At 39.4% G+C, this 25952-nt stretch overlaps 1 protein-coding gene across 1 annotated transcript in view; it reads right to left on the reverse strand.

Moving 5' to 3' along the window:
- Positions 1–10023: 10023 nt before the first annotated feature.
- The window catches only part of ONECUT2 (one cut homeobox 2), a 71911-nt gene continuing 55982 nt past the window's right edge, over positions 10024–25952 (reverse strand). Inside the window, exon 2 of the mRNA XM_063295794.1 lies at positions 10024–25279. Coding sequence (XP_063151864.1) covers positions 24993–25279 — 287 coding nt within the window. The 3' untranslated portion in view covers positions 10024–24992. The remainder of the gene's footprint in view (positions 25280–25952) is intronic.

The raw sequence follows: 25952 nt of genomic DNA on the forward strand, positions 1-25952 counted from the left end.
TTTATGGACCGTGGCTTTCAGTGTAAAGGATAAAATGTATATTTTGGGCAATAACAAACTTTGCCCCCAAAATGGACAAAGTGTGTGCGTACATGTTATGTGCATTACATCCACGGCCGCAACTGTGGGGGGTGGGGGGTGGCAAGTGGGGCATGTGCTCCGGGCGCCGTGCTGGGGAGGGCGCCAAAATGAGCACTGGGGGGTGCCAAAATGGGCGTGGAATCCATGTTTGCCCCCCTGGTGACACAGACCCTAGTTGCATCCCTGATTACATTATTATTGATTAGATTTGTTATCACTGCCCCACTCCAAAAGACATACATTTTAGATCCATTCTTCATACATTACTGTACATTTTATGTGTGTTTTTATATATTTCATGTCATTTTACACGTATTATGTCCATGTTACGCAAGTGTAAAATCCCATTTACCATTTCAGGGCCATGTGGTTTTAATGGACGCTCTTTCCCTCCATTAGTCCTTTAAATCAAGGTTTTACTGTATCTTGATGGATGCTGATAATGTAGCCATTGTTCCTCAAATGTACATGGATACTGACCTAGGTGAGTGGTTTCTGCAAGAAAGGGAAATTGGTAATCTATCCCTGTGATCAGAGTGGTTGCCCTTGGCAAAATACAAAAAGTGGTGCATAGGATGTTAGGACATAAGGATGCCCTTTAAAACACTTTCCAGGTTGGAGAAATGTGGCAGGATAGTGGGTAAGGTGCTGGAATAGGTGCAGGGAAGCCTAGACTCAAGTCAAGTCTACGGCATGGAAGCTAACTGGTGATTCTAAGCCAGCCCCTCTTGCTCAGCTCAGCTCAGCTCATCTCATCTCATCTCACAGAGATGTTGGAAAAAAATTAAGGGGGAAATCCTAGACTATACCCTCTTGAGGTCTTGAAAGAAAGGTGGAAGAGTTAATATCAATGCATTAATAATAGATCCATCATTAGCAATCAATTAACAATTAATTGATACTGTGATTGATTAATTATTAATTATACTACAAGTAATAAGCAATGAATAAGTAATAAATCTCTGGGTATATTTTGATAAACAACCTTCATGGAATTCTCACAAGGAAGCAGTGAAAAACGAGCCTCTGCTACAATAGAAGAGATACTCAAATTTTATTTATTTCTTTCCTCCGAGAAGGGATGATTGGTGGAAGCTGCACTTTAAATCTTTGGGTGGAAAGCTCAGAGATTTAGAAGCAAGCCATAAGAAGGCTCTTGAGATTCTACAAAAAAAGTTCATCAGCAAGGGTCCCAACAGTGTTGCTAGAGAGAGAAACTGCCTTACCACCTACGACAATGAGATTTAGTCAATCAATATTATAATATTGAGAGAGGTGGCTTTAAATGCCAGGGTACTGTTTACCGATTTATGTTATCAAGAGCAGTTGAGATCAGAAAACTGGGCTCAGATATGTCAATCAATACCAAATCTGTATTCTATTAGCCCTGCCCTGAATGAAGAACGCAGAGCCAACCAGATTTATGATTATGACTCCGTGACTGACTTGGAAATCATCAGCCAGCCTCATTCTCTAGATGGTGCGATAAATTCAAATCCAATCAGGTTAATCCACCCTGTCTGAAAAACCTAAACTTCCTTTTGCTGTGGACAGCATTTCTGAACTGCGATTTCAGCTCAACTCGATGGCTGTCCTAGATGAGAGGTTTTCCTCCCTTTTCTGGGCTGATTGCAAATGTATCTGTTCCAGTGGAGTAAATGAAAACAGTTTGCATTATCCACTACCAATTGTTTGGATCCAGAAAGGATCTGGTTACATGCAGTTCCTTGTCATTCATGGTCACAAAGCGCGTGACTGAACGCAAGGCCGGTGTGATCTGATGAAATATGGATTTCACGAAATGTATGGCTGTGGCTATAGCCAAAATATTGATGTCTTCTGTAGCTTCTACAACTTGTACTACTTTTAGTCACACTCAGTCTGGAAAAGCTTGCGTGCCACAAAAGGGATGCTGGAGGAGCAGAGGTGGCTCCTCCTGAGCTTTGCGAAGGCTCTGTAAACCAGAGTTCTTCTAGAATTCGACATTTGAGGCCATTAATACTGGAGAAAATAATATGACGAAGGCAGGATAATTACATAATTTTCAAAATGTGAGTAACCAGATTTTAAAAAGCATTCCCCAGATCTGGTAATTGAATGACACTTGTTTTTTTCTGGCATTAACAATAGAGGCTCATTAGAGAGCCAACCCAGAATACTAAACCCAGATTAATTCCAGCTTTGGTTCTTGATGGGATTGTACTTCCTTAAAAGGAGCAGGTATGCGATCTTTCTGCCCAGCTTAGGCTAGTGAACAACATATGACTGTTTTTGAGTACAGGTAGTCCTAACTTAACAACCATTCGTTTAGTGATGGTTTTGTTGAGGTTTTCCTACTAACAGATTAAGACTGCTATTGTATCAAATCATTTTGGCCAGGTGAAGGGGTTGTATTAGATTGTCTCCTCTCATGTGCTTCATGCAAATCACCTGGGGGGGGAGGAAATCTGCCCGGACTTGTTCTCACTTCCTTTTTTTTCTCTGCCGGCAATGTAGGCAAGCAAGGCTTGCTCCAAAGCGAGCTAAGTCCTTTAAATGTTTTGCTTTTGTTTTTGTTTTCTGTAAATAAATTATTTTTATAGAAATGCTTGGTGTGTGACTTTTTTTACCTCTCCTGGGCTAAAGGCTTTCCCAGCATCTGCCAACAGGTTTGGACTTACGACAGTGCTGAAAAAATTGACTTATGACCAGTCCTCACACTTATGACTGTCACAGCATCCCTGTGGTCATGTGATCACAGTTTGGGCACTTGGCAACTGATTCGCATTTATGACCATCGCAGCGTCCTGTGGTCACGTGATCACCATTTTTGACCTTCCTGGCTGGCTTCTGGCAAGCAAAATCAATGGGGAACTGTGTGATTCATTTAACGACCACATGGTTCACTTAATACCCATGGTGATTCGCTTAACAACCACCACAAAAAATGTTGTAAAATTGGGTTGGATCTGCTTAATGACCACTTGGCTTAGCAACTGAAATTCCGGTTTCAGTTGTGGTCGTTAAGTGAGGACTACTGGTAAGGAGTTACTCATGTCCTCACCATCTTGCAGTTGGGTTACTATAATACACACTTCATGGGACTGACTTTGAAGATGATGCAGAAACTCTGGATGATCCAAAAAGCAGCCAGACTGGTTTTGATAGAATCGCACCTATATTATAGAGGAGTTCAGAGATGGCCTTGAAGAAATAATTCAACAGCCCTTATGTATTGTAGTGGCAATGCAGAAGACCATTGTTACGTCGAGGAGTTTAAGTGACATATTTTGATTTTCTCCCTCACACGAAGATTAGAGTTTATTTTGAGTTATGCTAATGTTTAGCTGGCTTGCTTTTTATCTCTGTTTAGATTGGGGGCGGGGAGATAAGAGAAAAACCCAGATTGTTTTTGTTAGCACTAGCTTATCTGTGTAGCCTCCCCGGCTCTTGGAAACAGGTGCTCCAGACCCTGGGAACTATCCCAGTCAAGGTTGGGCCATGCAGCCTCAGTACCATGGAAACAGGGTCACGAGGCTTTAGGGCCAGACTTTGATAAAACCCTTAGGATTGTCTTTTGAGTTTGGGAGCTTCTGCACAGACCTGTGCACTGGGTGCTGTGGAAATTAAGCCATCCTGGGGCATCTCCGCTGTCTTGGTCAAGAGGCTCCTGACAGCATAAGGGGAGAGGGTTTCAACTTGCCTGGTATGTTATGATTTCCTTTCTTTATGCTATGCTTTTTATGCTTTTGTTTAATCTGCCTAAACTATTAAACTGTGTTTCTGTTTAAATTTGTTTGCTTAAGTTTATAATAAAGCTTAGACTCTCTTTATCCACTGGTGTGCTTATTGTCTCTGGATCTAAAAGAACCAATTGTCTGAGCACCTGATCGCTGCTTGGACACTTTGCAGAACATATACACACCAGCTTAGCTCTGAAAGGGAGAAAGTGAGGAAGAAACTCAAGATTGCCCCACCTTGATTCTCTTGGTGTAAGAGGGAGTTGAGAGAATCTCTGGCAGGCTTTGAAGATTCTGTTGTGATACCCTACAACAATAAAGTAGAGTTTCAGGAGTCCTTGTGGACTTGTTCTTGAGGAGTCCTTGTTCCTGACCTGGCCTACCTGAAAGGACTGACATATACTGTGGGAGCTGCATTGGTTACCAGTAGGTTTCCAGGTACAGTTCAAAGCTCATGATCCATACAGGTAGTCTTCATTTAGTGACTGCCTCATTTAGTGACCGTTTGCAGTTACAGTGGTGATGAAAAAGTAACTTTGCGAGCAATCCTCACATTTATTACCTTCGCAGGTCTGTAAAGCAAAGGAAAACTCAAGATCATAAGCACAGTCACAGTTTCACTTAGGGACCACTTCACTTAACAATCCAATTGCCGCTCCCAATTTTGGTCACTAAACAAGGACTACTGTATAGCCCTTTATGGGTTGAGCCCTCAATATCTGCAGGCCTGTTTTTTCCAACCACTCTGCCTGTCCTGTGTCCTTCTGCGTTTGATTCCCACCCCTACCGGTGAGATTAGGGTGGAAGCAGACTTTTCTGTGGCTGCCCTCCCCCTTTATGCAATGTCTTCCCCACTGAAGTGAAGATAATGACCCCTCAGAAAGGAACAAAAGCTATCTTTATCTGCCAGTCTTAGGGAGCTCAGTTGGGGGTTATGATGCTGCTCTATGCATTATCTTTTGTTTTTATGTGGTCTTACAGTGTTATTATTTTGTCTGATGGTTTTAACATTCCCAGAGTCTATGACTGGGACAGGACATAAATAATATGAAGTAAATAAACAAACAAATAACATGGAAAAGGGTTGGCATACCCTATAGGAAATGGTGCTTTGAATGTTATTTCAGCAGGTTCTCTGGGGAACAACTGCCCTCAGACCAACTGCTCAGTATTTTATATTTACTGATTTATTGATTTATTGAAAAGATTAACATGGACACCCATCTTAAGAACACAACTCTGGATAGCTCACAACAACAATTAAAACCAGAACACAAAGACAAAAACCTGGCCCCTCAGCCATCCTTCTTGAATGCATCCAACAGACTCATCCACAAACTCCCACCTCACCCTTACCCAATGTAAGGGTGAGGTGGGAGTTTGTGCATGAATTTATGGCCTTCTGGAAGGTTTAAAAGGGCTTGCTGGATCCTGGGGGCAAATGTGTTTCACAGGGCAGGGGCTGCTATGGAAAAAGCATGCTTCCTAGGTCTCACTAGATGGCAACATTTAAAAGAAGGGACCTGGAGTGTACCCACTCTATTTGACCTAGTAGTACAGGCAGACACCCTTGGAAAGAGGCGCTCCCACAAATACCCTGGCTCCATGCTGTGTAGGGCTTGAAAGGTGATAACCAGTGGCTTGAATTGCACCAGGAAAGAAACTGGGAGATAGTGATGTAATATGGGCAAAATGAAGGGCATCCAAAACTGCATAAGCTGCCGCACAATGGGCAGAATTGCTGCACAGAATGAATCTTAGCCACCAACTCTGTTGGGAAATGCAACCCTATTGAGAATCAAAGATGACACATCAAAACAACCTGGGGGGTCAAAACCCCAAAGCTGCTCCATCTTGCTCGGGTTGAGTTGGAACAAGTTCCTCCCCATCCAGACCCTCACAGCCTCCAGGCACTGGGTCAGCACCTCAACAGTATCACTTGATCAGCCAGGGGTGAAGATATATAACTGGGTACTCCTTTGAATGGGCTCACCCAATAATTTCATGTAGATGTTAAAGAGGAGTGGGGTGAGACCTGGGTCCTGAGGCACCCCACACTGCAGGGGCCCACAGCTGGAACTCCCTCCCACAACACCAACTGGAACTGAGCATGAAGAAAGGAGGAGAACCACTGCAAAACAGTGCCTCCAACTCCCAATCCCTGGAGCCGGTCCAGATGGATACCAGGGTTGATGTTATTGAAAGCCACTGACAGATCAGGAGGGCCAGGACAGTACTACCTCCTCTGTCCCAAGCCCTCCAGAGGACATCCACAGCCCAACCAATGCCATCTCAATACTGTACTCCAGCCTGAGGGTACAGATAATCCACTTCATCCAGGGCCCTCTGCAGCTGAGCGCCCACCACCCTTGAAGGTGAAGGTTGGAAGTTGGAGGTTTGAGATTGGACGAAAGTTATCCAACACTACTGGGTCTAAGGATGGACTCTTGAGAAGGGGGTGCACCACCGCCTTATTCAAGGCAGGCAGTACCACTCCCTTTCTTTAGAAAGAAAAGAAGTGAAGGAAATGTGAATGTGTTTCTATGTGCATGTGCTATTTTTCAAGTGATAAACTTAGAAATGTTTTTTGTTTAAATACAGGTTCTTGGAGGAAAAAGCACTGAAAGAAAAAGGAAGCTGATTACTAAACACTTTCTCTTGCTTGTTGAAGCTTTGCTTGCTGGGCATGCCACCACTGGAGACAAATATAAGGCTTTTCTTTGCAAAGTAAAATGAAGGTTCTCTAGGGTTGCCAGAACTGGGCCGCAAAAATCCAGATGACCAATAGATGGCAGCAAAGAATTACATTTCTTGCCCCCTAGTGGTCATCCAGATTTTTGTAGCCCAGATCTTATAGATCTATATTTATTTATTTATTTATTTATTTATATTTATTTATTTTCTCTCCCACATTTATTATTTTTATAAATAACTCAAGGCAGGGAACATACCTATTACTCCTTCCTCCTTCCTCCTCCTCTTTTAACTCAACTTTAGGTAACTGCTTGGCTTCTCCTCCTTCTTGGCTTCACTCAGCTGTTAAAAGATACTTCTCCCATTACAGATTCTCCAAAGCTGTTGTACCATTAGATAAGGTAGAGTTATTGGCTCTGTGCCCATAGCATGCTTAATTATCTGGGTGCCAAGGTGTGGATGCTGGTGATGTTAATGTGTCCTCATAAAACCAAACATCATCAACTCGGTCAACTAATCCAAGCAGATTGGATTTAATCCTAAACAGACCCATTCATGCATAGACTTCAATGAACTCCCCTTATGCTGATTATGGGCTAATTCTTGAAACATAGAGATGAAGTCCTTGAGAAGCCCTATGAAATGAAGTCTTTCTAGGCACTCTATTTCTATGGCTCTTTCAATTTTTACCACCCTCATGTGCAGGAGAAAAAAAAAACTAAAATGAGGGGGAAAATTGAATAGAAATAGATGGGAGGTGGGAGCAACTGAAATGTCCTAGTGGTACATTCCTCAAAGTTCCCATTCTGTTCTTCTTTTCTATTTCTGTTAGAAAAATTAGCAGGGAAGTGGGACAGAAAATGATAACCATCCTGTCTCCTTTGTGATGGCTGGGAGGTCTATAAAGATAGTAGCTTCATCAAGTCATCCTTTATCATGTGCTCTGGTCTGCAATGATGAATCTTCTGATTGTGCTGGGCTGTGGGAACCAGGATTTCTATAAATAAGATGCTGGGTATGCACATCTACTATTTAATTGTTGAAACTGTCATGAAAAAGAACAATGCATATAGAACAATTAGACTTTTACCGTATTTTCCTGCCTCAGTGGCTAGGTTTATACCACATGCTAATCCCTAAATGCAGGTTAATGAAATACAAATCCTATCTTCACATAGTACGTGGCACTCAGACCAATAAATGCTATTGCTGTGTGAAGCCAGCCATTTAGTCTACACCGCATCTGATGAGGAAGCCAGTAAAAACTGGCAACTATTTAAAAATGGAAAATGAAACTCCCTGTTACAAGAAATCTACTCTTTCTTTACTTCTTCCTTCCACTTCCTGGTCTTTTTTCATTACTCTGTAAGTTTCATGACTGTCCTAAATAACCATTGAAATAATGTGAGTTGGGTTGACTTTCATTATGTCTCTCTGAAAATGTTTCACATGTTTTGCCTAAGCTAGAACATGCATGGTATGGCAAAAAAAGGTCAAGATTTGATTGCACCATTGGAGTTGCCATCTTGACGTTTTTGACCATGCACTACGAACACCCCTGCCTCATGGAGAAGCTCAGAAGATACCAGAAGAACCAACTGAATGTCTGTTGGGTCACTGAGCTGGCTGGGGATGTCGAGCCTTTATCTTTCAGCTTAACTTAGTTGATGGAAAATTAAATAGGGTCTCCTAACTCCATGCCCTCTTTTTTGAGTTTCTTTGAGGAAGGAAGGGGTCATCCTTTTTGAGAATGGTTCTCTCCCCACCCTGCTGCTTCTGCATTTCCGTTGCATGCAATGCAGCATTTCTAAAAAGTCTGGGTCTCTTGTAAATCAACCCAGTTGGAAGCATGAAAAATCCCTTGGTAACATGCTGTGAACTGTTTGCCGAGCTCTTTGAAAATAAAATCACTAATCTCTGCCAGGATCAGGAACCCCAGTTACTTCAGTCCAGCCAAAGGAGTATCCAGGACACCATCCATTCCACTACTGTTAGATAACTTTCATTAATTAAGGCCTGAGGACACGGAGAAGATGCTTGGCCAAGTCCAGCCAGCTCCATTTTGCATTTTTGGACGTATTATGCTGACAGGGAGGGTTTTCTATCTCCTTGGTTAGCAAATACAAAATGCTAACCATTTCCCTGAAAGGATGGAAGAAATAAAGCTTGTGGGTTCCATTCTCTTTCTAGTTAACTAGATGTTGCTATGTTTGTTGGTTTCTTCATATATTAAACACAGTTAGTAGTAGTTGTGGTAACTATCATGGTAGGTGGGGTGGGAGGGGGGAAACTGTTACTGTTCATGTTTCTGTTTGTTTGCTTCCTCCAACAGAAGGGAATATCTGTAGCTCAGGGTTGGACTGTGGAGTCCTTGGTGCTCTCTGAACTGAGTTGTTTGCTTGCAGATGTTTCATAATTCTTTGCTTCCTGCTTTGGGATTCTGCTTGATTCCAATATATTCTGTTTATGTATTTTACAAATACGTCTATATTTTAAGGAAGCTACCTTTAGCGAGCACTGCAGCTGATGGAACTTTTCAGTAATGGGAAAACGAGGTGAAGCCTTTTTGCAGCAATGCTATTATATTCACCATGAGACAAAGCTGCTCAAGGTTGGACTCCAGTGTTTCACAGGAAATATATCTTTTTAAAAAATTCATTCTTATATTCCCAGCTCAATTTGATAGCCTAAGAGAAAAGTTATCAGAAAGTCAGGGATATCTGCAAAAATGGTCTTGCTCTGAAAAAGAGACTTTTGCTTATTCTCAGCAGTTTAGAGTTCCTTGGATAGGGTTTTTGAGCCTACCTTTCTATTGTAATATGGCCAACAAATAGAAACTGCCTTTTTTCTCCCTATTACCTTTCTTTCCATTGCTCCGAGACTTCCTGAATGCTTAGGTTTCTTGATCTGAGTATAAGGGTGTCTGCAGGATGTGATTAAAAAGGTCAAGATGGAGGCCATAATGGTGTGATTGAAGCTCTGCCACACACATAAAAAGTGAGCAGAGCTTCAATCACACCATGGTGGCCACCATCTCAACTTTTCTGACCACACCTTATGGACACCCTTGTTTGAGTAAGTCCCACATGGAAGAATTCCATCAAGGTCTCATGTCTGAAGCTGGGGGGTGAGGGGTGGGGGGTGAGGGGTGGGGACAGGATACTTATGAATTCCCCTCTAACTAAAGTGAATGCAAGAATTCTGCTAGCAGCCTCAGGAGATATTCACTGAAATGGTTTTCTCTGAAAAGAGTTATCAAACTAAGAGGGACTAGTAAAAAAAGAGACCGCAGATGAAACTTTTGGCACATCAGGCATCTAAAATAGAGCAAACCTGTGTCCATTGAGCCCTAATGGAGATTGGATTTAATCAGATGAGACATTAATTTGTAATCCCATACCATCCTATGAGTAGCATATGCTGTGTCTTTTCTTCTAACTTCAAAACCCACACCTGAGAGTATCTTTTTCACTCTGCAAGGATGAAAAAAATGCAGACTTTTCTTCATTTATTCAACTTTGACAAACCATACGTGTTTTTCTCTTTATTTTTCACATCAAGAACTATAAATTAAGACTTTGACACATATACAGTAATTTGTTATTAAGGTAAAGGATGTCTGTTGGCACAAATAATTGAGTAAAAACCATTTAATAATAAAATAACATTCATTCTGTAGCTACTTTATTTGTTTGGAACACTCGATTTAACATATCACCTTCACAAAATTAAAAAATAAAAAACAGAAATAGCAAAACAGAAACAAAAACAGAAACCCCAAGACATATAATGGCATTATAAAATATACCTTAAATTACAAGTATTCTTGGCAAAACATAGTAAGCTGGGCCACCCGCTCTTTGCTTCAACAGCTGCAGGTTTGGCTGTTTTTTTCATACCCCTTATTTCCTTTGGATTGAAAGAATAAAAATGCATTTGAAGATTATGCAAACATTACAACAACTGCATTTTGGTTAAGAATTATGGTTTGTGAATCTGTTTTCAGTATAACTGGAATTTTCTTGAAAGAAATATTTGGTTTGCTTATTGCGGAAGAACATATAAAGCTTTTGGGAAGTTTTAACACTATTACAATCATTAACTGTCTTACAAAAAACCTATTTAAAATCCTTGTATCCATTACCATCTTTGGCAGATAAATAGGAAAACAAAAATAAACAGACCATAGTACAAAGTTTTGTTTATCACAATCTACTATTATAAGGCCAAATAAAAAATATGCTCCTTTGCACTAATGTAAGCACACGTCCAGTATATTTTTAATGACAAAAGACATATAAACACGCTACTGATGTTCAGGCTGGACACTGTTTTGTATAGCAGATTGCCGTTTTCCACACAGCCCTATTCCTAAGTTGCACCCTCCTAGACAAAGTAAAGTGTACTTAGCAGTTTTTTTGGCTTTATGGTGCAATTGAATAAGTAGGTTTTAGGAAGAAAGTTTGCAATTTGTATCAGTGAGAGCCCAAATTTGCAATTTGTATTGGTGAGAGCCCAGATATAAAGGACAATCCATATGCTTTGCAAATTCTGCTTTAGACTAGGTTTGTAATCATCCAGGCTGGTTTAAGTGTTGTGCCTTAGTATGTTAGGCAGTTTGATGCAGGTATACACTCAAGGCCTCCTTCATAAACCATGAATGTGCCCTGCAACTCCTGTTAAGTCCCAAGCATTTTGACGTGCACTCTCAGTTTGCACAAGAGTGTCCAAAATAATTTTTCTAACTGGATGGTCCTTGGGAGCAGCCTATCCCATCTACATGATTAGGCCATCCTGGTGCTTCACTCCATAAACAGTGGATTGGCTCACCAGAAACCCCTTGGAACTTTCTGCTTTTGCATGAAGAACTCAGGTCAACAAAGGCTCACCAGATAAATATAGTACTCTTCATTATTCTTCACTGCCCCCAACAGATAGCTAAATCTCAATTTATAGGCCTAGATACTGTACATTGTTGGCAAAGGTCTAAAAAAAAGACTTCTTTTGGGGGGAGGGGGAAAGTAAGATGGAACATTTAACAAACACCCTTCAAACATGCTTGAGAACTAAGATCCAGTTGCATAGGCAAGGTAGATGAACAACCATTAAAACTGTGCTGGGTTGTTTGTGTGTGTGTGTGTGTGTGTGTTTAGAATGAACTATCAGAACAGTCTGTTGCCAGTCACAGCAGACAACATGACAACCTGCTAATTCTGGTGGGGTTTCGTTCATGCCAAATGTTGACTGTCTTCTACAATGCTTCCATGCCCAAAAGCAGCATAGCTCTAACACATGAACATGGTCAGTCAATCACTGCAAATGCTGGAAAACGCTGCCAGTTCTCACCATCACTGTATAAATTTGCAACAATATGACCTATATTGCTATTTATTATTATTATTGTTATTATATACCATAAAGCCAAAGGAACTCCTTTTGTGTTAGAAAAAATGCACAGCTCACTCACATTTCCAGTAAAAGGTGACTTTTCAAACTACCACACATAAACACTGTTTGTCTTAGAAACAAGGGAGCTCTTGGCTAATTTTATTTGTTCATATTAATTTCCAATATTGTAAGTCAAATTCAATTTGTACTGGACATATGTTTATTTCTGAAATGTGCCCTGGTCCAAATGCATATTCAAATGGAAATGCCTTCTGTATGCAAACCGCTATTTCAACTTTATGAGACAGAACTGTGCACATTTTCACAGCCTAAATGCATGTATACACAAAACTGCTCCACAACCGCTAACGGATAACAGGCTTCATGCATAAATAAAATTTCATTAAATGAAAAGGAAACATCTACTGTATTTCCAAATGAAAAAAAAAGTTGCTATTAAGACCCACAATGCATTACACTGCTAAGTTTTTCTTTTGCTTCATGCATCAAAATGATAGCACTGAAATCATAGGAGTTGCTAATTATAATACTACACTGTTAAACACAGAACAATTAATTGTTCAGACCAAGTAGCACAAATGTAGAAAATAATCATACTTCTTTTTTTTTTTCCAACAGAGCAAATTAACACAGATTGTTTCTTCAGCAAAATATGAAAACTGTAAACTTTGGGCTCATTCTGCAACTTTTCCCAATCCGGAATAAATAAAACATCCAAAAGGAAGAAGACTTACATACACCTTTAAGCGCACCATTTTTTTTTCCTGTCTATTACAAAAGCACAACCTAAAACGTATAAAGCTTTTTTAAAATTTCTTTTAAATCACAGTTACCAAAATGAAACAAGTGAATAATTTATTACATACGCTATAATAACATTACTCTAAACACTATTATCTATGAGGTATATCTGAGAAAATTCGGTAAGGAATTCAGCGGTCTGCGTTGCCAACATGCCCAGGTTTATATTTTAAAGCTTTGGAACCATGAAGAGAGAAAGGAGAGAGAAAAGAGAAAAAGGACCTTTGGTATTATTATTACAAATCATGTTCTTTGCAGGGTTGCATCGCAAAGCACCACAGTACAATAAGACCACCAGTTTCAACATGGCGGCCCAGTTGACGCTGAGGTATTCACAGGAAGAATTTTAAAAAAATTACAGAGAGGTCTAGACTGGCAAAATCGTTGCTTTGGTTCAAGCAAGGCACTCGTCCTGTGGTAAACTCACACTTTGTACATGAAGCATGGGTCTGATAGAAAACGCAATTGCCGTCAAAAAGTCCTGCTAATTTTGATGTTTTTCTTGTATTTGGGCGTTTGGCCCTTCCTGGACATTCCCTCGAAGAGTGGGAAGCGTGTGGGAGAGGAGGGAGTGGAAGCTGGGAGGTTTAATGCAAAGATCTAGCATTGCCTTCCACCCATGGAAGGCATCCTGAGAATCATTATAGCTCTATGTTGAAGGCATATTGCCATAAAATATACACAGTAGGATCCAAGAAAGGAGGAAGATGTTATTTAGAGGGAAGGATGCATAAAGGCAAAAATGAATTGTTGAAAGGTGGGCTTTTATTGTGTTGATGAAGGGCATGCTTAGTATGGGAATAAAAAGGTCATGCTCTAACTGTTAACACCTTGTTGGAAAAAAAAAAGGTGGGAGAGAATTACCACCTTTCAGTTTGCCCATAGGCATTTTATATTTTGCTATCCTGAATCACACCCTAGTATCACTTTTGCTATTAAAATTATAGGTAGCCACATTGGTCCGTGAGGAAATCATTCAAAAGCTAGAGATTGGGCAAAGTTGTCTCATCTTTCAGGGTTCTTTTACCTGCTGGATGAAACAAGGTAGGGTGGAGTTAGAAAAAGCTGAATGTGTTGTTGCATGGGCTTTACAAGGGTCGAAGTTGCCATAGTGCTAAACATGTTATTTCCTAACGTTGTTCAAAAAAGCAAACAAGAAGTTCCTAGCAATGTAGGTTGGAAGCTATAGAATGCATACAGCAATAATAGGCAACTTGTGGTCCTTCACCTACAAATGGAACACTAGGTCTCCCCCATGATTGTGCTGCTGAGATTCAGTTGCAAACTACTAAATGACAGCATTGTGGATTTTGGTTTAAAAGCAAAATAAGCCATCAAATAACTGTGTTTGCTTTTCAATACACTTAACAAGTCTCTTATATGAAAATTCTTCTATAAAAACTCACTAAAATAGGCTTGCTACTTCTGCCCTGCCTACTCCAATGACATGGCTCCATCTTTATCCTGAAATTGGCTAAAAATGTTTCCCAATTAATATCTCCTCTCTCTTACCAGCCCTGGGAGTGAAACTTCCATTAAAGTTCCCATTTTAAATGCTTTTGTTGGAAGTCCAAATTGTGGTCAATAGACCTTCACTCCTTTATGGTGATCAGATACATGGGTGAGATACGTGGATGAGATTTGCAAAAAAATTACTTTTGTTTCACAAGGCCTTTTGAACAATTAGCTGGCCATAATTGAAGAAGTCCCTGATTTTTTAAAAAAGAGATTTTTTTTGGTGTACTTTATGGTTTTTTTGCATATTCAGTATGTTATATTGTTTCAGTAGCTTTACTCCTGTTTGCTTCAGTGCTGCATTATTATTATTATAATCTAAACCCCAAGACTATAACTTTACAAATAAATAACAGAAGGTTGAAAGAGGTCAATTGATCTAATTTGTGGTTGGTTTTTTGTTGTTCATTTTTAACAAAACTTCATCACTGATTCGGTGTAATTAATATGGTAGTATTACATTTCATTTTATCCAGTTTGGAATACATCTAGAAGATCTTGTGGGATTAGCCATGAGTCCCCTGTTTTCCAGTATCTTGCTTCTCACCACATTAAGCACATGAGATGCTCTCAAAATCCCACATAAAAGAGATGAAGGGAGGAGCAATCTCATTTTGGTAGATTGTCCCAGGAGAAGATTAATATACTTCTCATCTAAGACAGCAGCAGCCATACTGTATTTTTAAGTGTATGCGTATGCATGTACAGTATATATATGTGTGTGTGTGTGTGTATGCATGTGTGTGCACCTGTGTGGGTTCATGAACCTTGGGTGAAATCTCCCAGAAACCTCCAACAGGATTTGTTTATCAATTTAACAGCTGGCAGAAAAAAAAGTATTGGACCAAAAACTGCAGTGTGCATTCTATGAGCAAATCTATGGCCAGCTGGAACTTCCCTCTTCATTCCAGTGCTGTCAACCACCCCATGCATTTGAACAGACCTCTTGGGCAGCTTTCTTTTCCATCAAAATGAAAGAGGAAATGGGCTTGTGCTAGAATTTTATATCTTAAACTTCACTTTCAGATGGGCTGAGAGCAGAGCAGAGAAACATAGAAGCACTTTGAACAAATTGAAACAAGACACAGCCCAGTTATCTAGCCTTGAATATTCTGAATTATGTCTGATGTTAATTCTATTTACTTCTAAGTAAAGGTACGGTCTTAAACATACTTAGCCCCCATTCTTGGTTGTACAGTTTGGACTTATTGGAGTGGGAGCTGAACCTATCTGAAGGGCACAGGTTGCCTACATCTGCTTATTGGCAAGATTAAGCCTGTCTGACCTTTCTTTCTTTCTTTTTTTTAAAATCCTAATTATATCTACCTTGAAACTGCACTGATTTCAGTAAATCTTAAACTTAGATATAGGAACTTTGGACCATAGTCTTAAGCACTAGGAGATCTTTCTGGATGGCATCTCTCAAGCTAATGTCAGTTCCATTAAAATAAGTTCATTTAATTCCACATAATGCAGAAGGAAGTCCCAGTTGTGCCTCCTGTCCACTGGATGGGGCCGATGGCTGGGATCCAAAAATCTACTTATGGCTCACCAAATAGGATTTTGCACTCTTTTCTCTGTGAACAGCAGATGTTCCTGTAGGACCCATCACAAACTGCTTTTGCAACTGAGCTTCAAAAGTGGTTTGAGCTGTAGGACCTGGGTGAGTACTCTTCAGAGGGAGCTGGTCTAAGAAGTTACATGAGGTTTATACAGACAGATCCTTGATCCATCTAGCAGGCAGTTCATTAATCTGTAGTCTGACCTGACTACAGTTCTGTATGATGAGAGTTGAGGGCCTTTCTGAATTACTTCATAGTTTTTGGAATCCCAGCCAATACCCCCACCCAGATTTAGCCAAAAGTACAGTAGCTAACCTTAAATATCAATTAGTGATTGCACAAAGGGATTCATATCCTCATCTGTCCCATTTAGGCTGCTCCTGAAAGGCATGCACATTCCTATTTATCCAATCCTAGGTGGATAGGTGAGCATCAAAGTGAAGCTCTGCACATGGAAACCTGAATCTCTCTTCTTGAAGACTGTGCTTAAGATCAAGCTGGTAGAGTTCCCTTTTGAGGCAGAAAGGGAGGGACACAGGGGTGGGAAAGGCAGTGACCAAGATAAATACAAAAAAACCAACTCCTTCAGAATTAGCAGGTCCCTCTAACGTTGTCTCTTGGCTGGGTGGGTAACTGAGTTGCAGCTGTACATACTGGATGTAAAAGAGAAAACATTAAAACTATAAAGAGCACAAGCAAAATGCAGACCGCACAGAGAAAGAAATCTTTGGTATCTTTGGTATCATCAACACGATTAAAATTACAAATGGAAAAAGTCAGTGAGGTAGCCTCTTTGGTTCTCACTAGAAATAGAAAGTTTTTTTTCCTTTTTTCCTGTTTTTTTAAATCTTTTTTTTTGTTTGTTTGTTTTACACACACACACACAAAGTTCATTCTTGGAAGCAGCTACTTTAAGGGTTTCTCTCTTTTTAAATTTATCTACTTTTTTGCTTGTTGTTATTTTATATTTTCCCCCAGCTTAGGTTTTTAAAAAGCCACAAAGTTCAGGCAAAGTGTTATAGTGTTTTGGTTTTTTTAATCCCCTGTTGTTCCTGAATGTATAGTTTTAGACAAAATATTCCTTGCTTGTCCAAAAAAGGAAAAAAAAGAAGAAGGAATAATAATTCTGTTGTTCTGATAGCAAATAAACTGTAGTGCTTTAAATTGATTTATTAAAAAAAATAAAATATAAACTATACAAGGGCACCTTTAGTAGATGCTGAATAAGTTAAATAAATAAGTTATATTATGAAGGCATTTATGTGCCATAATAATAATTAAAAGGTATACCTCACTATTTTTTCTTTTATCTTTTAAGTGAGATGAAAAAGAGGAATTAATTTAAATAACTTAAGGGTTGATTATTTTATAAACCATTGATACTGATTAAAATACATAAAACATACCTCAGTTTGGGGAGAGGGATATGGGAGATTTTAATTTTTTCCTTAGTAACTTTATTATCGTTATTGTTATTGTTGTTATTGTTATTATTTTGGTAACCTGAAACTGTAACAGAATCTGGAAACTTTACCAATATTCCCCACTGCCCCCAAATAAAATTTCTGAGCTAACTTTAGATTTGCATTTAAGATGCACTACAATTCTAGTTTCATTAAATAAGCAAAAATTAACTCTAGGAAATAAAAGGCAGAATCCTGAGAGATGCCCATGAACACACCCCATTGAAATATAAGAGCGACATCCATTAATTTCAATGGCACATGCTCAGGAGCAAATCCAGGTGAATTTCAACTACAATAAACAAGAATGTCATCAAAATAATCACCAAAATCAACCAATTAGACCCAGTCTTCTGCGGCTTTAGCTCCAGCTAAACTCCTATTTACAGTACAAGATGGTATATAGACTTGGTTTGCACCACAGGATCTTCTATGGAATGAACGCTTAACTAGAGCTAAGGCTTCAGATCTGGATCCCCATCTAATTAGAATAAATCTCAGAACTGATCAACAATACAATGGGTTATAGCCCAAACTTATCAGGACAGAAGTAAAGGCTTTGAAGTGAACCGGAAAAACATTTAAAGAATAACAAAGAAAAATAATTTCCATAATAAATATAGATTAGGCCAAGCATCGTCTATAAAGACCACAAAATATTTAAATATGCTGACAAGCAAGAAAGAAGCTGCAGATTTTTTGTTCCCCCATTGCTATGTCATTTCTACATCTTGTCTTTTTGCTTGTTTGTTGGTTTGGTTTTGGGTTAAAAAAAGAAAAGAAAAAAGAAAAGGAGGTTGCTATTCCCAAAAGTCGGTCTGAGCTTTACATTTTGCTGGTTTTTGTCCTTCATAGGTCTTTGGATTTAGCTTTAGTTAAGAGAGATCGAGAATAAAGCTATTCAACCGAAGTAATCAAGCACATTCTTTGTTCCTCCACAGATGATTAAACAATATCCAAGGTTTCTTGAAAGTTGAATTCATCTTGGATGTGCCCATGAAAAATAACTCCAAGTATAAAGGTAAAAAGAGATGTTGGGATACTATCACACTGTAATTCCTCTGAGAAAGAGAGCATATAAAATAGGCAGTACTCAAGACAAGCAGACAGATGCTTAAACCGGTGCAGACACATAGCATGCTTAAAATGCAATCACCATCTCCTAAAATTCCATTCATACTTGGCTATTGTCTGAGTTGCTGCCTGGGAAAACCACAGTTACATAAAATTGACCAACAAGGTAGCTACAACATACTGCATAACATCTGATCAGAGCAAGACAACACAAAGTAATTCCAGATTGGGGACAGAAGAAGCTGTTTAGATTTTGCTGTAATGGATGGAGAGAGAGAATGGATAACCAGGAAGTCCCAGAGAAGACTCTATGTGGATTAGAAGGAGCTGTCTAAACTGTGATTACAATGGGATGTCAGATTTTAACACTTTTCATGTATCATTAAAACCAGAATATGCTTCTTGTCTGAATAAACAGAGCCCAGCCCTTAGGTTCTAATCAGGTCCTGTAATGGTTTATTATATCTTTCCTCCAACATTACAATTGATGGCTCAGAGATGAAGTCACCATTCCTCTAGAGCAGTGTCTCTCAACCTCAGCAACTTTAATATGTATGGACTTCAACTCCCAGAATTCTCCAGCCAGCAAGGTTGAAAAACACTGCTCTAGAGTAAAGATTACTGGCAGATATATTCATGCACAATAAGTATAAATGCATTCCCCATAAAAATATACATTCCTTCATACAGTGTAGACTGTAAATCTTCCATGCCACCAATCCTAGCTTTAACACAAAGCTGAAGTAATAAAGGAAACCAAAGCTCTGGTAATCTTAAAATCCTATTTGTTTTCACAGATAGGTCTGGCCTTTTGATAAATTATGAATGTCTTGTACCTTGCCTCGAACGTTTAAAGAAATCTCAGTCAGACTGGCTTACTCTCTACTGTTTTGAATAATGTACCTTGTATGAAGACTATATACTGTACTGTTCTTTGAAAAAGGTGCTTCTTAAAACATGGAAGTGAATTAAAAGTATTAATTGATCTGATCACTTCAAACACTGAATCATTTTTGGGATGGGGCCCAGAGCAATTGCCCCTGTGCTCCTCTAAAGAGAAGTGAATTAATGAGAACAAAATCAGTGGTTAGCTGCGCAAAATAATCATTTCCTGTCTAAGGGTAAGATTTTTTATTAAGTCTTTTTAATGCACTTAACACATGCGAGCATTTAGAAGCAGCAGAATATATCCTCCCTTGCTATCTATAATGTGTTGGCCTCTCAAATAGTTCTTTTTTACAGCAAGAGTTTATTACGGCTACCAGACTGAAAATCAGTCCCAAACTGAAGAACATGGATAGCTTTCTACCTTTTTCCATAAAAAGCTTAGGCCTGAAGTGACTATCTCCTCTCTCAGAGGTCCAGATCGATTTGTTCTGGTATCTTTTTATGTGGAGATTGGGCTCAAGCACAGGGTCAACTCATTGTGGACAGCACAGGATGTCCATGTTATATACTGTATATTGGGAAAATGTGAGTCATGGTGAACTCCTCCTTTGCTCTATTGTTTTTAATGCCAGTGCAAGAGTCTTTTGGAGCAGAGTTAAGAGACAAATTCTCCTCTTTTAACCCCACAAATGTTTATGTCTTTGACTAATCATCTCAGCTTCTTCCTGCTAGACCACAGGGTGGCAAAGGACAGGACTGAGCTGCTGCTGCTGCTGTTATTACAAATTTCTCCTCTTACCATCACCGAGACATAGGAAAATGAGGAATGATTCACAGAGAAGGAATTTGAAATATATGCAAGTTGGTAGGTACCACACTGAACCAGCATTGTAGTTTACCATCTATAACTTTCAATGAAGAGGCCTCCATCCTGCAATGCATTGATTCAGGCTGTTAATGATAACAATGAAAACCACTCATTAACAACTGGATATCATTAGGTCAAGCTATCAAGGATATCATTAGATCTAAATCTACTGAGATCTCAAAAGTATCAGTAGATCCTAGACCTGTGATTTTTAAAATGCTTTCTGGAGAAAATTCTTGGATTCCTTAGAACTTTTATCAGAGGTATATTATGGGAAACAAGCAATCCAAGAAAAATAACATGCTTATCACTGCTAATGATTCCCTGCAGCTTGTAGGCATGGTGGAGGAGTTGAGTACAGGCTACAATTGCAGTTCATGCAGAGCAGCCTTCCTAATTTAGGGTGCTTCCAGAGTGTGGGATCACAGCTTCCATTATTTCCAGTGAAAGTGGCCAATGATCATGCTGCCTGGGGATGAACACACCTGGAGAGTGTGGGGATGGCTGATGCAGGGCAAGGGTGAAACCATCTAGGTTTGGCTGGCTGGAAATGAGCATTTTCCCTAAGCCATTCTCAAGAATTCCTTGTAAGCACCAGGTTCTATGAGCAGAATGGCTGGCATTACTCAGTAGACAGAGACACATCAAAATATTTCCTGAAGCTAAAAAGAAACCAGGCAGTCCTTCTATAGAGTTATGATTATTCCTTCTAGCAAGTATTTAACAGAGAACATACACTGTATGTATATCACCCTTCCTTGCAGGAAAAGAATCATCTTTGAAAAAGGACAAGAGCAACTGGTTCTTGAACTGAAATAGCACATTCATTTCAGTAAGAGAGTGATGCACAACCAGAGGCCCCCAGAGGTCCTCCAAAAGGTTTTGCCAAAATTTAATTAGAAGCACGATAGAAGGGAAGTTATGAAACACACAGAAAGCCACTCTACAGTTGCACTCTATGCATTTGATGAGGAGAGCTGCATTAACTTTAGTTTTAAAAGGTGCTACTAGACTTCTGATTTTTTGTCCCTGTAGATTAACATGGCCTTTTTCCTACAAGAAATACATAGAGAGTAATCATATTAACATTTTCTAATTAGTGATATTCATTTTCAAATCAGGTTTAATTAAACTTAACTTAGTCTTTGCTCCAGATCAGTGTTTCTCAACCTTAGCAACTTTAAGAAGTCTGGACTTCAACTCCCAGAATTCCCCAGCCAACATAACTGGCTAGGGAATTCTGGGAGTTGTAGTCCAAACATCTTCAAGTTGCTAAAGTTGAGAAAACCCTGCTCCAGACATTTCGGACGGGTTTAGTCTTGAGGCTACCCACTTTAGGGAGTGTTGCCCTGGTAAGCCCCTTAAAGACTAAATACAGACCTCAGCTTGTTGAGGCTACCCACTTTGGGGAGTGTTGCCCTGGTAAGCCCCTTAAAGACTAAGTACAGACCTCAGCTTGTAACTGAGAATTGTTAATAATCTGAGAAGCACAGAATAAAATAAAAATTAAACTAAACTAAACTAATCAACAGCACCGCATGTATGAATGGATGGCTCACAGGTCTACCTCTGTAGGTACCCACATTTAATTAATTGGGGACTGTACATTTAATGGTGACTGTATTCATTTATATCATCTTTTTGTCATACCCATATGCAGACAAATATCAGCAAAATGGTTAAGGTTAGACAAAACTTAAGTTCTCTCATGTTGTTTCTTAGGGGCAGGTTGTTGAAATGGGAAGTTCTGTTGTTTTTTTTAATTTATTGCTCCAAAACATCATGTATAATAAGAAGCAAACTCCACCTTTTTGTTCCTGAGCACCTTATATCTGGTTTGCTGTATTGATATGAGGGCTCTGAATCTGTAGAGAGTAAGCAAGAAGACCTTGACATAAATATGCAGGAACTGTTACCTAGGCAAAAGGGGCTGAAACATTTTTTTTTTAAGTCTAGAACAATGAGATAACATTCAGGAGTGGCTCAGGCAGATGCCTCCCTGATTCACTGGATTATAAGGAGGAGGAGGAGGTACAGCAGAATCAGACTTGTAAGATTGATGTCAGCCCCACTAGATAGACCAGATCAGGAAATCAACTCCATAGAAAGGTTAAAACTACTTTTCTTGAGATTGACTATAATAAAATCTTGTGTGTTCTGGGTGATGGAAATATCACATCAGCAGATCCATATTATGAGTTAGAAACAGCAGTCAGGATTCTGGATTTTCAGAGCAAGGGTTATAGGGTTACTAGCATCAGTAAAGACTAACATCCTTGACTCCTGTAGGTTGAGTTCCTGAGGTCTGCGAGATGGGAACTAAATGGAACAATAATGACATCTTATAATAGTGGTGTGCTAGGCAGACAAGTAAAAAAAATATGGGTAGAATGGGGAAATAGGGTTAAACTGAAGTAGCTTTAGAAGGGAGGCATGATTTTCTAGGTGAGAAGCACTGATCTAGCAGAAAGACCTGGATGGTCATCATGTCTCAATAGTATATAAATTGTATTGAATTACTAAGTCAAACTGCCTGGAGAACTAATTGTTTACTGGCTAGATTATATGATGTTAAACTTCTTTCTAACACAACGAGATTATTCCTGTATCAATGAATACAAATATAATTCCTTCTACATTGACAACACTTTTTCCTCCAATCCCCACCCCTTAGATTAACATTTAAAAAAGCATACAAATCACATAGCCCTATTGATTCAAAATTAGCAATTGACTGATGAGATTTTCCCTCCTGTACCAGGTTTGGTTAGAGGCTAGCTTAGTATCCCAACACCTTATACTTGGAGCTCATGGAATCCTTAGAAGATTCCATGTGGGAGCAGAAAGTAGGAAAAAATAAGAAAAGAACTTTAAAAGTCATCCATTTTGTGTGTGTGTTTGTTGTTGCTCAAAAGAAACAGAAACCATTTACCTTCACACAGATCAATGGTGCTATAAGCATTATTAGCTGTGTGAGGGGAGAGAATGAACTGAACTAAAAGTTGTAAGAAATCCTCATTCTTTGGTATTGTAGCTGTTGAGGTCTCGGTTGCTCTGTTCCTTGTTCTTTTGAAAAAACTGCATAGGCACAAATTAAAGACAATCTTCAACTTTAAGATTACTGAGTTGTCAAATGAAGCAGCAATCCTGTTGGCTTTTCCATTCATTTCCTTTCTTGTCAACCCTTTCTTTGAACTCTGCTTCCTAAAAATGTCCCAAGATGTCTGTCAAAACACAGTGTGTTATCATTGGTTTTTTTTTCCTGACATGTTTCCTTGTTTTGTTTTGTTTTTAAATTATTATTCATTTCTTTCTTTTATTTTCCCCCTTAAATGGAACAGTTTGTTGCAGAAGAAATAGGTGCAGAAAAAGTTTCTTTGGTTTCGATTAAGTAGTACATAAAAGAGTCTCAAGTGTCTTTAAAGGATCATTACAGCATTTGGCTTGCTAGTGAACACTCAAGTGGTGTTCTAAGGAAAGGGGCTATTCACTGGTAAATGTGCACATTGCATGACCAGAGGAATTCTGATGAGGAAGATAGTGTTTATGTATCGGTAGGTGAGCATGGTACCCTAGTGCGATTAAAAGTTAGCATTGCTACTTCACTTGAGAAACTAATCTCTTTTGGCTCACTGGGAAGGTGAGCTGAAAGAGCCATAGTTTGACCAACGTTGTTGGTGAATGGATGCAAGATCTGGCAAAACTGACAACAACAACAAAATGGCAATGATGCTAGAGAATAGAAATGATGGTCTTTGGTTTGCAGTAACCTGCATCTTTGGTGTGTTGCATTCTCTGACATGAAGTGGTAGGTGAAGATGATTTTCATCCATGGAACAGACTTGGACAACACCTTTTAAGTAAGTGCGCCAATGGTAAGTGACAGCTTGAAGGCATTTGCTTCTTTTCCTGCTTAAACACCAACTAACTGAAATACAGAAATTATGTGGCAAAAAAAAAAGTATCCTTAATGTACTTGGATGAAATTAATGGTTTCTTTAAAAAAAATAGATCTTTGTTGCATTTGCTCTTTGCGTGGTAGCATCTAAACGGGCTTCCTGAGTGTGAGTCTGCACTATGTACACATAGAAATTGTGAAAACCTGCAAAAGTGTGCTTGAAACCAACATGTTCACTAACACCCCCCCCCAACTCCGAGCACATCTTACAAGAACAGGCAAAGAATCCACAGCTGTTTACATCTATTGTCTTTGTGCTTGATAATTTGGCTTCAAGGAACCAAATTCTACTGATCCTTGATCCTTCTTCTTAGACACAATTCGTTTTAAGGAAAAAGCCAAATAGGCTAAGTTGGATTATTCTGAAAAATATTCAGCATAACATTGCCTGAGTCTCTAAAATACAACCCAGTGTTCTTAGGTCTAGTTAACATTTGTGCTCAGTATTTGTTTATTTAGTGTTTGCTTGCTTTGGTGTAGCAGGGTGGAGAATCTAAGCATTCAGTAAATGGATGGGGTCAGATGCGTTTGAACTTTCTGTAGTGAGCAATCTGTTAAATTAGGTGCCATTTTGTTGGCTGCTCCCTGTGGCCCCAGAGATAATGAACTTTGCCTGGCTCTGTCACACCGTCTGTGAATTAATCTAAGGCATGAAAGAGCACCTCCTGTTTCTGACATGCTTAGTCTGCCTTGAATATACCCTTGACCTGCACGATAAGAAAGAAAGAAAGAAAGAAAGAAAGAAAGAAAGAAAGAAAGAAAGAAAGAAAGAACCCCCAAAGCCTAATTCTCATCTAAATTAAATTAAATTAAATTAAATTAAATGCCCTGTGTTGCAAAGTAGTATTACGGTTTAGGAGAATTGTGCTTTCAAATCACCAGTGAAGGGCCCCGTTAAGAATCCATTCCTTTTAAATAGATATTAGTTGAGTTGTGCCCAATTCAGTTTCGGTTCTTTGATCATGCTTTGGTACAAGTGCTGGAGGTTGCCGAGGATCCCCCGGTGCTCAGATCATCTTGCCATTTCTCGAGACTCCGCCTCCTAGCATTCATGAAGAAGTTACTGACCGTCGTAAGTTCCAAGCCCAGCTGTTGGGAGATGGTGATCTGCATTTCTTTCGATGGACGTTTGTTCTCTTTGAAAATGGCAAAAAGTGTTCTGCGTTGGAGATCAGTGAAAACCAGACGAGATTTCTTCTGGGAGTTGTTCCTGTCTTTGTTTGGTTCTTGCTCTTTGCGTTTGCATGCTTGGGGGAGGAAAACACAGAGAAAGAGAGAGAGAAAAGAAGAAGAAAAGAATCAGTGCATGCATAGGAACCAATCAACAGAGATGATACATTGAAAACACTGAGGAGACTGGAGACTAGTTTAACCCTGTTACAATAACTAGATTTTTCAAACTGCAGAATCATCAGTGCCTCTTCTCACTGGAATGACTAATGCAGACTGTGGGCATTGTCTGCAAAAATATATATTTTTCAGTTAATACCGAATATGTGATTAACATGCAGGAAGTACTGTCCAGGCAAACTAGATAGCGACATGGGATTGTACATGCTGTACCCTTAGGCTCAGGATCAACAGCTCTGTCTCTTTCCCGCAGCCACCCCACACTCACCAATTTTAGGAATGCCACATTTTTCCCACTGGAACTCTTCTCCAGCAGGCATTTTGTGGGTCATATACAGAATACCTCCTGCCAACCTAGCAGTTCGAAAACATGCAAATGTGAGAAGATTAATAGGTACCGCTTCGGCGGGCAGGTAACGGTGTTCCGTTTAGTCATGCTGGCCACATGACCACGGAAGTGTCTACGGACAAGCGCTGGCTCTTCGGCTTTGAAACGGAGATGAGCACCGCCCCCTAGAGTCAGACATGACTGGACTTAATGTCAAGGGAAACCTTTACCTTTACTATACA

This window comes from Candoia aspera, chromosome 2, assembly GCF_035149785.1.
Source record: "Candoia aspera isolate rCanAsp1 chromosome 2, rCanAsp1.hap2, whole genome shotgun sequence".
NCBI lineage: Eukaryota > Metazoa > Chordata > Lepidosauria > Squamata > Boidae > Candoia > Candoia aspera.